At 33.6% G+C, this 13,232-nt stretch overlaps 1 protein-coding gene across 6 annotated transcripts in view; it reads left to right on the top strand.

Moving 5' to 3' along the window:
• Positions 1-12,713, top strand: part of LOC100375670 (uncharacterized) — a 28,616-nt gene extending 15,903 nt beyond the window's left edge. For 4 of the 6 annotated variants that reach the window (XM_085495381.1, XM_085495366.1, XM_085495377.1 and 1 more), the window contains 22 exons: positions 847-969; positions 1,277-1,435; positions 1,655-1,771; positions 2,038-2,208; positions 2,570-2,737; positions 3,556-3,705; positions 3,859-4,008; positions 4,158-4,448; positions 5,643-5,744; positions 5,917-6,213; positions 6,443-6,739; positions 8,539-8,629; positions 8,774-8,817; positions 9,262-9,337; positions 9,592-9,635; positions 9,838-9,856; positions 9,995-10,066; positions 10,237-10,300; positions 10,398-10,493; positions 10,670-10,858; positions 11,634-11,678; positions 12,014-12,713. In XM_085495381.1, coding sequence (XP_085351507.1) covers positions 847-969; positions 1,277-1,435; positions 1,655-1,771; positions 2,038-2,208; positions 2,570-2,737; positions 3,556-3,705; positions 3,859-4,008; positions 4,158-4,448; positions 5,643-5,744; positions 5,917-6,213; positions 6,443-6,739; positions 8,539-8,629; positions 8,774-8,817; positions 9,262-9,337; positions 9,592-9,635; positions 9,838-9,856; positions 9,995-10,066; positions 10,237-10,300; positions 10,398-10,493; positions 10,670-10,858; positions 11,634-11,678; positions 12,014-12,103 — 2,855 coding nt within the window. In that variant the 3' untranslated portion in view covers positions 12,104-12,713. The remainder of the gene's footprint in view (positions 1-846; positions 970-1,276; positions 1,436-1,654; positions 1,772-2,037; positions 2,209-2,569; positions 2,738-3,555; positions 3,706-3,858; positions 4,009-4,157; positions 4,449-5,642; positions 5,745-5,916; positions 6,214-6,442; positions 6,740-8,538; positions 8,630-8,773; positions 8,818-9,261; positions 9,338-9,591; positions 9,636-9,837; positions 9,857-9,994; positions 10,067-10,236; positions 10,301-10,397; positions 10,494-10,669; positions 10,859-11,633; positions 11,679-12,013) is intronic. The other 2 variants (XM_006815735.2, XM_085495391.1) reach the window with 2 other exon arrangements.
• Positions 12,714-13,232: the final 519 nt, after the last annotated feature.

The raw sequence follows: 13,232 nt of genomic DNA, 5'->3' as shown, positions 1-13,232 counted from the left end.
TGGTATATGAGATTCTTGATTGTAACAATCGTATATGGGATTCTTGACTGTAACAATCGTATATGGGATTCTTGATTGTAACAATCGTATATGGGATTCTTAATTGTAACAATGGTATATGGGATTCTTGATTGTAACAATCGTATATGGGATTCTTGATTGTAACAATGGTATATGGGATTCTTTATTGTAACAGTGGTATATGGGATTCTTAATTGTAACAATGGTATATGAGATTCTTGATAGTAACAATGGTATATGAGATTCTTGATTGTAACAATCGTATATGGGATTCTTGATTGTAACAATCGTATATGGGATTCTTGATTGTAACAATGGTATATGGTATTCTTGATTGTAACAATCGTATATGGGATTCTTGATTGTAACAATCGTATATGGGATTCTTGATTGTAACAATCGTATATGGGATTCTTGATTGTAACAATCGTATATGGGATTCTTGATTGTAACAATGGTATATGGTATTCTTGATTGTAACAATCGTATATGGGATTCTTGATTGTAACAATCGTATATGGGATTCTTGATTGTAACAATGGTATATGAGATTTTTGATTGTAACAATCGTATATGGGATTCTTGATTGTAACAATCGTATATGGGATTCTTGATTGTAACAATCGTATATGGGATTCTTGATTGTAACAATGGTATATGGGATTCTTGATTGTAACAATGGTATATGGGATTCTTGATTGTAACAATGGTATATGGGATTTTTGATTGTAACAATGGTATATGGGATTCTTGATTTTACCAATGGTGATCGACTGTCTGATTTCCATATATATCATTATTATTGTAATGTTATTGTTTATGTAGATAATCTGTGTTATACCGACAACCCTTGCCAAAATGGTGGCATGTGCACTACTCTTGTAGGATCAGTAAACGTCTGTGTTTGTCCACCAACATGGATGGGAAAATACTGCGAGCATGTCAAAAGTAAGTGTTGGGTCGAGGAGATGTGAACTTGCATATGGCACGTATTTAGTCAATATTTATTATTAATGTTAATCATAATATGTCTATGTATGACTTTGTTTTGTTTTGTGTCCAGAATTTATCTGATGATAAAAATATAGTGTTAGAATGCACATTAAGTCGCAGTTCAAAAAAGTACCTCATATATTAATTTTAATCCAGCGTCACCACCCAACAATTTGAGATATGCCATCGTATATCTTTTATAGTAGAATATACAATGAATTTCTTTATTATATTTGTAACATTGTTTCTACTATTTATTTAGCTGGTTGTGCAGATGGCAGCGAGCCAGTCGCGTGTCCACTGGATCCATGCTTCCTAGCGTCCTGTCCATCTAACTTAGCCGCGCAATGTCGACCTAATTACTGTGGGGGATGTAAAACCCAATTTTTCTTCGACGGGGACATCAGAATACAATGTGAAGGTATGTAAATGTTTCCTTTTCGGATAAATTTCAATTATCTGTGTTTTCAGTGTTCAAGATGTGACTATAGTTACACTTAATGATGAGAAAATCTTCCATTGATCGGCGTAGATAATGAAAATATAGTGAAAATATAATATTGGTAGTTTGTCAATTGTAACTCGTATCATTCATGCCATCAAAATATGATGTAATACACCCGGATACCTTTTTTTGTAGATCCGTGTTCACCAGACCCCTGCCAAAATAATGGTGTGTGTTATAATATCAACGGAAAAACACCACTTTGCATGTGCGCTGATGGGTTCTATGGCACTCACTGCGAACGTATACTCAGTAAGTTTGTATCTGTATATACGTGTTTTCATTATTTCCTGCATGGTTATTTGGAGGCACATTGTGTAATTACTATAATGAACTATGTATATATACTAACTATATACCCACTATTCTTGAAAATGTTTATATTTTGTAATGTATTGTCAGTGTGATCAGGATGTAGTTGTATTATATTCATAAACGTGTGTTCTCCCCTGTGTGACAGTTACTGATATACGGTTGGATATGTTATTTCTCCTTTCTAACTTAATTCTTACACATAGGTTGTGATGATGGCGTAGAACCTCTTCCATGTGTGAGTAATCATTGTGACACAACACTGTGCCCAGCGCACCCTAATGCACGATGTGAAGTTAACATATGTCAACATGGAATATACAACGAATGCTTCCCAGAATTCTTTGACGAACAGGACAACATTGTGGACTGTCTTGGTAAGTAATTGAATCATTATTGTTTATACTGGGTTTATGGACAAATAATACAACTGAACGAAATTATAGATTGTCTGGGTCACATTAAACATTATATAATATCTGATCATGCCCAAGTGTTAATAACGACACACATACATAACGACAATGATGTACCCAAAGATTCAACAAATTGCCAGGCATCAGTGTCTCGTCTGGTTATGTTTAAAGATGAATTATTGTAGACAATAATCCCTGTTAGTGTGGCGATCAATGGCATGGATTGACAGGCCCACATATAAAAAACATCGTTTATATACTTAGTATTATTATAACATAATTTAAATATATTACTTAATTGGCAATCGCCTCTATTTTGCAGATATGATGTGTCCATATGGACCACTGGCTTTTGAATGCAAACTGAATCCATGCCTCTTAGCTTCCTGTCCAACTTATCCAACTGCTACATGTGTTCCTAATTACTGCCATGTCTCGGGATGTATCGCGGAATATATTGATGAGTATGGAAACAAAGTGGATTGTACTGGTATGTTCTGCATTATATCAGTATTTTCATCTACTACTTACGTAACTATTACGAATGTTCGTTACTGAATGTAGACAAATTATATGTGGTACATTAAATTTGGCAATACATTGGTAATGCCTTGAAGGTGCTTGTCTTCCTCTGCACGTGCTCGACAACACACGTGTGCACGTTGTTACGCTGATTACTGTGCCTGGTATAAAATTGTGTTTGATAATGTTAATTGTGAAGGTAATTTACAATGGCTACATTTGATTTGTTACATGCTACAGTTTACCTTCATCTAGGCAACAGTTTTAAAAAAACTTGAAATGTAGGGCTACAAAATGGAGCCTACAAGCTAATTTCCCGCATTTTAAAAAACAAATAAAGGTGGTCTGTCTTCTTTTAAAACAAATAGTAATTACAATAATAAAATTATTTAATTAATTACACCAGTATTGGCAATATCAGAAAAAGCTGACTACTCGCTCTTGGTTATACATGCTAATGCATCGGTTGCAATAAAGGGATTACAATCGTTCCCCGCGCATTGATATACATTCAAATTTGTGTGTTAAACTCATATACTCGGGGGGTACTCAACTGAACAAAAACTGTCCCGATGCACAGAAGTGTTGTTCTAATGGTTGTGGTCACACATGTCAAAATCCAATCCTAGTTCCAGGTAATTATCCTTGTTTTAGAACAGTGCACTCATACGTGTGTTCGCACAAATGTTAGTTAATGTGTATATTATATTAAAACGCACCGTGTAATACCATTTCATAGTTGCACTATAGTACTCCTGTGTTTGTTATGTATGTTTTCTCATTCAGACCCACCAAAACCTGGACAGTGCCCCCCTACTGACGGATTATTTGGAACTTGTGTTGAACTTTGCACTTTGGACGAAAACTGTCCTGATGCACAAAAGTGTTGTTCTAATGGTTGCGGTCATACATGTCAAAATCCAATCCTAGTTCCAGGTAACTATCCTTGTTTTAGAACAGTGCACTCATACGTGTGTTCTCAGATACAAATGTGTTAGTTAATGTGTATATTAAAACGCACCGTGTAATACCATTTCATAGTTGCACTATAGTGACATCTGTGTTTGTTATGTATGTTTTCTCATTCAGACCCACCAAAACCTGGACAGTGCCCCCCTACTGACGGATTATTTGGAACTTGTGTTGAACTTTGCACTTTGGACGAAAACTGTCCTGATGCACAAAAGTGTTGTTCTAATGGTTGTGGTCACACATGTCAAAATCCAATTCTAGCTCCCGGTAACTATCCATGTTTTACAGTGCACTCATACGAGTCTTAATGGTTGTGTTCACACATGTCATGTGTTAGTGTGTATTCTTGTATGAGAAACGTGTATGTGAACTATGGAATCATTTTCAACAAATAATCCATTCTGCTTATTTCAAAGTAAACCCTTGTCCTAGCGGTGAACCATTAAAGAACGAGCATGGTGTTGAACTATTATGTGGGCCAAACCAACATCATTGCCCTGTTGGACATCACTGCATAATGTCTACCGATAACCATGCTGTGTGCTGTCCGGGCTGTCCCGACGGTCAACTACCTACACAGTGTACAACAAACCCATGTCAGGTATCACAGTGTGCTTCTCACCCCAATGCTGAATGTCACGCCAACTACTGTGGTGGATGTTTTGCAGAGTTCTATGATGAATATGGAATGAAAGTCAATTGTAATGGTAGGTTTCAGTAGTGAGTTATCTAGTGGATTATATTTTTGTTTGCATTTGATATTCACATATGACGTACTTGAAATACAAACTTCATTGTATAGGTACTTCATTACCGCATATATAATTTTACTTGATAGAGGTAGTCGATCCAAAGCCTGGATTGTGTCCAATAGTTCTTAATGATATACCGTGCAATGGACAGGACGACCAATGTGTTGGTGACAGAGATTGTTACGGCACTCAGAAATGTTGTTCGAACCGTTGCTACAAACGTTGTACTGTACCAGGTATGCGATTTGTCAGCGAAATTGGTATTTTACTAAACCTTGAATATATGTATTGATTTGATCTATTCAACTAACTTGACTTTGACATTTTGAATGTAGTGTGCTTGAGTAACATGGCATCACACGAGTATTTCCGTTGTTTAAATTGTATCTTACTATAATTTATTATGCGACCAATGTTTGATTGATATCATTATTGGCAATTGTGTTAACAATTGGAAATAAGGTAGCATACTAATTCTCTAATTAATAACTATTTAAGATATTATTCAATAAATTTATAAATCATAGGGAAACATAGAAAGGAAAAGTTCCGCTGTGTATCGCCTAATCTCCATTTTTAGCAGCAGTTGCGACATCCACCAACTTTAAGTCAATGATGCACATACTAATTCAACAAAATACTATCAGAATGCATAGATACTGATGTGAAAAATAACATGCATGGAAAAAGAAAACTTAACATAAAATAACACTCTACCTACCTAATTGAACTTTAAATTCATAAACCGTGAAATCAAGTCAAACGCACTGACAGCGCAGTGGACGAACAAATTAGCTTATCATAAACGCAATAGAGAAAAGTACAATGCATGGTCAGATGGTCAGAGACTGAAACATGTATGGACTCCAAGACATAAAGCCAAGAGTGTGTGATAAAGTGTTCTGAATTCTATTACACACACTAGAAATAACTATTTGTCAGAGTTCAAATAATGTCCAAAACAAGATTAAATATATTAAGCATTTCAGAAGTCAGCCTGGCAACTAGTACATATCTTATCTACCAACACGTGTTCCGTTGTATGCAGATCCATAACATAATCTTAAAGTGTTATTCTAATTGTTGTTCAATTATATTCAATGGGAATTCAAAGTAATTATTTAAATATAACTGTCTTCTCATTCACAGACATTGTCTGCAGTGACACTATTGTATGTTATAATGGTGGTCTTTGCTCACACGGAGTTTGTGTTTGCGCAGATGGATTCTTTGGAAGATTATGCGAGGAGTGTGAGTATAGTACTTTTATTAGCATAACATACAATGCGAATCGGGCATATTGTGTAGTTCATACAGGCTCTCAGTGTCGAATCAGTATACATACAATCATCATGATGACTTAGGTTAGAAACACTTCAACATGAACATAATAAATTATAAACCTAATTTATTTTGTGATTAGACAATCCATGTGCAGACGGCAAACCAGCAAAAGACGAAGATGGAACTGTACTTTTTTGTGGTAATATGCCAAACCATGATCAGTGTCCGCCCGGACATCACTGCAAGATGTCTACTGGTGGCCTTGATGTGTGTTGTCCAGGTTGTCCCGACGGCCAGCAGACAGTACAGTGTGCAACAAACCCATGTCGGGTATCACAGTGTGCTTCTAATCCCAATGCTGAATGCCACGCCAACTACTGTGGTGGATGTTTTGCAGAATTCTATGATGAATATGGAATGAAAGTCAATTGTGATGGTAAGTTTATGTCATTGTGTAGGATGAGGGGGCGCTTATGTAATGAAGAAGAGCAGAAAGTATCTAGTTTCTAAAAGTGTTATACACCCAATATAGATTTACTATTGTGATCAAAACTATCACATGATAGATATTTAATGTCTACAGTCCAACTGTCATTTGTACATACAAATTCAAATAGTGAAATATCCTTTCTAATCTCAACGTATGGAATATGTTTGCAATTTAGATGAAAAAAATGTGTGTCCCAGAGGAGAAGCATCGATGAACGAAGATGGAACTAATATGGCGTGCAGTCCGGATACCAATCAGTGTCCAATTGAACATTACTGCCAAACGTTTGCTGATGGCCCCTCTATGTGCTGTCCTGGTTGCCCAGACAACCAGCAATTTGTTCAGTGTACGGCGAAACCATGTGATGTTACACAGTGTGCTTTTGATCCCAATGCTATATGCCGCGATAACTACTGTGGTGGATGTTTTGCAGAGTTCTATGATGCCAATGGAATGAACATCGACTGTGATGGTAGGTTATAATAGTTTTTAAAAATTTTCCTGGGCATTTCGTATTCGTATCTTTTCTCTACAGCCTACTATATAAAAAAAAGTTAATAACTGTTCACTTCTACCATAATAAATAATATAACGTAACATAATGCTCACTTCTATCATAATATATAATATAACGTAACATAATGTTCACTTCTATCACAATATATAATATAACGTAACATAATGTTCACTTCTATCATAATATATAATATAACATAACATAATGTTCACTTCTATCATAATATATAATATAACGTAACATAATGCTCACTTCTATCATAATATATAATATAACGTAACATAATGTTCACTTCTATCATAATATATAATATAACGTAACATAATGTTCACTTCTATCATAATAGATAATATAACGTAACATAATGTTCACTTCTATCATAATATATAATATAACGTAACATAATGTTCACTTCTATCATAATATATAATATAACGTAACATAATGTTCACTTCTATCATACTATATAATATAACGTAACATAATGTTCACTTCTATCATAATAGATAATATAACGTAACATAATGTTCACTTCTATCATAACAGACAATATAACGTAACATAATGCTCACTTCTATCATAACATATAATATAACGTAACATAATGCTCACTTCTATCATAATATATAATATAACGTAACATAATGTTCACTTCTATCATAACAGACAATATAACGTAACATAATGTTCACTTCTATCATAATATATAATATAACGTAACGTAACATAATGCTCACTTCTATCATAACATATAATATAACGTAACATAATGTTCACTTCTATAATAACAGACAATATAACGTAACATAATGTTCACTTCTATCATAATATATAATACAACGTAACATAATGTTCACTTCTATCATAATATATAATATAACGTAACATAATGTTCACTTCCATCATAATATATAATATAACGTAACATAATGTTCACTTCTATCATAACATATAATATAACGTAACATAATGTTCACTTCTATCATAATATATAATATAACGTAACATAATGTTCACTTCTATCATAATATATAATATAACGTAACATAATGTTCACTTCTTTCTATAATAATATATAATATAACGTAACATAATGTTCACTTCTATCATAATAGATAATACAACGTAACATAATGTTCACTTCTATCATAATATATAATATAACGTAACATAATGTTCACTTCCATCATAATATATAATATAACGTAACATAATGTTGACTTCTATCATAATATATAATATAACGTAACATAATGTTGACTTCTATCATAATATATAATATAACGTAACATAATGTTGACTTCTATCATAATATATAATATAACGTAACATAATGTTCACTTCTATCATAATATATAATACAACGCAACATAATGTTCACTTCTATCATAATATATAATACAACGCAACATAATGTTCACTTCTATCATATTAGTAATATAATGTAACATAATGTTCACTTCTATCATAAAAGTAATATAATGTAACATAATGTTCACTACTCTCAACACTACTATTTCAGTTTCAGCAGGTCTGCCAGATATGTTAACGATATTCTGATTATTTTGATGATATTTTACTTTATTGTAAGCTCATAACCAATATCAAAATAATTTCATTATCATTTCTACGAACTCACTCAATGTGAAAAAAATAAGAGGAGCAACACATCAGCAATGTTTGTGCTTCGATTCAATAATATATTCACACTAGATAAGTATGTCAATTTGGTACCCACGTGTGTTCTATTGCAGAGAAACGACCGTGTACGTTTAGGGATGGACATGACTATCCCCATGGTGAATTACTGGAAGGTTCCGAGGAAGACGGCGACTGTAATTCATGGTAATTCTCCCATAATGTTGTATGCTACTATTTATTTATTTATCAACTCACAGTGTCTTTACTGACGGTTATGCTCACTGAATGTCGATACTATCATTGATATTGTTTCTATACTGATCCAATCATTGTTATTTGTTGTTTCAGTACTTGTAGCAATGGTGTATGGTCCTGTACGAACATTTATTGTGGTAAGAAACACATATATTTAAAGGGCGGTGGTCGTTGCGCTACACATGTGCGAAATTTCTGTTGATAAACATTTATTTTCCAACAATCCAGTGCGCTCTTCTAATGGAAAGTATGATGTTTGACCTTGGCGCGATTTGCAGTAAATACGGTCAGTGACTCCTTCAATACCTTCGAATCACCTGACAAATACCTAATTAAAGCTTGGTAACGTCTTAGGCTGTCTTTGTTTATGTAAGACTCTTATAACTCGCGCATGCGCGGCTCGACGACCAGCGCCCTTTAATTTATATGACGATTATTTTTCAGTAAATCTTCTACTAATGAATTGGTTAATTTCAGCGATTCAACTTTATAAATTATATATTAAGTTGACGTAAATGTTAACGTCTGTCAATGAGACTGTATAAGGCCAGACAATTATATATATGGATTTTGTATTTCAGGAGACGCAACATCATGTTATTATTCAGATATGGCATACAAACAAGGTGAATATAGACCAAATGAATGCAACACATGGTAAGATTTCATGTGATAAATTATTTACGTTTCACATCTTTCAACTCATTCGTTTATACCACTGTATTGTAGGCGTTAAAGGGCGGTGGTCGTCGCACAGCGAGTGTGTTAAAACAAACAAAGAAACAATGTATTTTACACGTGTTGTACACGTTGCTATGAGTCCTATATCGATAAAACGCACATACTGGTAAATATTGGTTTAGAGACGCATATCCACATATTGAATACAGTTTCACTGATATTTATTTCAGTTATTGCAATCAAAAAGAATGGGTTTGCTCCAATAGAGAATGTCGTGAGTAATGATTATTAATTATATATAATGTCTGTTCACAAGATAATTACGATTAACTGGGAAACGTGATGATTTATTGAATGGAAATGTTCGATGATAATACCTTCACAAGATGTTCATTGTTGAATACGTTAGAAGATTGTTATGAAAATACATGTATACATAATATTTCATTTCTTATTTTCCTTCACATATATCACAGCAAACGACGAAGAATTGGTGTAAGTATAGTGGTATTCCTCCTTTTTTACAATTACAATTATTGTTCATTTAGAACACATATCCAGTCTACGCAACTACAATCATATAATTCTGATTTGTAATTTTGTTTCTGTTTATAATTGTACATTATATTACAGAGCGGTTTCCGTCACTTTCCACCTGAAAGGAGACTATGGTGTTATTGCGGACGATGTGGATGATTTTGAAGAGTGAGTAATGCCAATCCACCTGTAAAAACTTTCCAATTGCAATGCAAGTCATAATTTCAAAACGAACCTAGACAATAAATGACATTACTATGTAATAAAATAAAAAAAGTATACACATAGTGAATAAAAGATACATATGCATTTATAATGGTTTGTTATTTGCATTACAGGTCAATTTCAAAGAGCATATCACTGAATTTTCAAATTCCCGACACTATGATTGATAATATGAAGGTAGGGATCGTTTACATTCGAATATCTGCAGACTGTTTAATAAACAAGACTCATTTGTATGTAACACTGTTGTTAACAATTACTCTGTATTTTTCAGATTTCTGAGGGGAGCATAAAAGTCGAGTTTAATATCGTGGCTGATCCTGAAATCAATAAAGATACTGAAGCCGTTGTTTATAAAATGGAAGAAAAGGTGTGTGTTAAACTTGTGTAGACACTGTACATTCACATTTGCAATAACTGTTCTTTATAATAATTTTGCACCATATGATTTGAGAATTTCATTTTATGCAAATATCATTGAACATTATGTATGTTTATTTCGTGAATTTGCGTTCAAATAGTTAATATATGATTTGTTTGTTTTAGATATCTTCCTACACATTTGTTTATAATGGAGTCATTTATGAAGTAGATGGGAGCACTGCCGTATTTGAGAAGGTTTACCAGGAACCACAGCCTGTAAAACGTGATACAGTCAACGATGCTCTGATTATAGTGGGAATCGTCATTGCAGTGGTTGCCGTTCTTGTCATTATCATGGTGGTTACGTATTTGGTGAGTTTCAATAATTTCAAAGTTTAAGATGTGTGTTTTATACACACAGCCATCCATACACTTGCATATCAAACATCGTTGCAGCTACGACCTGGCCGAAGATACGATGTATCAGTAGTCATAACACCACAGCAAAATAACATGCATTACCTCAAGGAGGGCCATTGTATTTACTGTTAGTTAAAGGAAGTTAACGGGAACGTTAAGGGTAGGTTATTTGAGTTTCCGTCTTTTGAATAAGTAATACTGTGAACATGGCGAGTTTTAGATGTGGTCTTCCGACTGAACCATCACAGGTTGTGTGTCGTAGATGCATAGTTGTGTTAGGTGGTTTCTTTCACCAGTAAGTTCTGTCAAAAAAGTGTTTTTCTCGTAACGAAAGGACAAGGAAAGAAAATTCTCTGAGTAAATGCTGACAAAGGATGCTGGACGAAAAATGTCTTATACCGGATATAAACACGATACTTAGAACAATGGGCATAGGTAAAAGAGTTGTAACACGAAAATAACATTCCCATAGGACATTGTAAATATAAAAAAAACACATTTAATATTTATTTACTTCTCTATATTCTGTCTAGTACGCCCGTTCCATTACCATCGCGTCTTTCTGTTATTGGCGAAAAAAAGTGTCGATGTAGATATATATAAACTTACACACAACTGATTAAAATATAATTCCATGGATGTTAGTAGGTTGCAGTTATTATATTTAAATATAACCCCACAACTTGTAGTCGTCGTGCTCACTCTAAGATTCTATTTTAATAACCAGATTGCAAGTTCGTGTAATGATAGCAAAAGAAGGTCCAACTACAAGGTAAGGTATAAGTTGGAAAGATAATTTAAAATGTGTTCTATGATGCCCATGTCATCGCGTTAAACATCAAATATTACGTTATTTCGACGTAAGATCATGCGCTGATTTCGTCTGCATATTTTAAATTGTACACACATTTTTATATTTAAAGCAACATAGGTATGCTTGTAGTGGTAAAAGAGTAGGATATGTTATTTCGATATATTGTCAATAATAGCGTATTCCTGTATTCCGCAGCTTTAATGGGCTAACAGGACAAAATAAAGTAGGGCGGGAATACCAACAGTAATGTTACATGAACGCACATTAACTATATTTAAAACATTCTGTTTCAGCACTCGACGCCACGTGACATCGTACACGCTTATGATAATCATGCTTTTCCAAATGGAAGCCCAGTAGGAAGTGACAATCTTAAAGTGTGAGGGCGTAAATCGCGTGAATCACTATATATATGCAAAAAGTAACCAGAAATAAGTTTGTTTACACGAGATCGTCACTGTACATATATCATTTTTTTTATTAACATGTGCCTTCTCTATATAAGCAATTAGTTAATATTTCATTTTTTTCGATTACGTACCATTATTATATGTTTGTAGTAAATTTTGCTATTACGAGATACTACTACTGGGAACACCTATTGTTTATGAATTGCGTGATACGAAATCCGTACGTGAATTTAGAGAGTATGTTATGTTGCTATGGTGATTTATTATGATAAGTATGTTCTTTTAAATGTTGCAAATGTTGTATGTGTTTATATAACTTTCATGTAGGTAATCATTTTATGTATTTTGAATACAGTACTTACAATGTAGCAATTGATATGAATTTTCAGGGTTTGTCGAAATTTATATTCAAGTACTATGCCCATTTAACAGACTAATCCGGTGTGTATCGATAAATACCAATACATATTGATAGTAATGACTGACGTTGGTTTGATACAAGGGGTGCAGATATTCAGTACGATTGGGGATGTTATTTACATTTTACTACAAATAATGAAATTAAAATTAATTTTAAAACAAATTTTCCATTTACAAGTTTTTCTTGAGTTGTTTTTTTTTGCAATAATATGAGGAATGGAGTAAAGTATGCTCATCACTTCATGGTTAACACTGAATATGAACACAACATTAGTCATCAGAATACTGTTGACTTGAAAAATGTTGCTATTTATGTTGGTAGTCAATAGAGTTGTCATGTTCAATTTTACGGCGCCGAAAAAATACTCGCCGCGTGTTTCATTTTACGACTCATACCATAACTTGATAAATACACTACATAACTTGATGAATACACTACATAACTTGATGAATACACTACATAACTTGTCAATTGTGCCACATGATATGGTAAATGCACTACATAACATACTGAATGCACCACATAATATGATATAAAATGTACTACATGAAATGATAAATGTACTACACAAAGTATGTATTAATGTTTTCCTCGGGTCGAGTGGGATGACGTTGGGACAACAGGAGACATTCACAATAATAAAGACCGACCCTTAGTGGGGATGTGGACACTCTAAATTTT

This window comes from Saccoglossus kowalevskii, chromosome 2, assembly GCF_978046115.1.
Source record: "Saccoglossus kowalevskii chromosome 2, keSacKowa6.1, whole genome shotgun sequence".
Classification (NCBI taxonomy): domain Eukaryota; kingdom Metazoa; phylum Hemichordata; class Enteropneusta; family Harrimaniidae; genus Saccoglossus; species Saccoglossus kowalevskii.
Note: the sequence above shows the minus strand (reverse complement) of the source record. Positions and strands in the feature narration are given on the sequence as shown.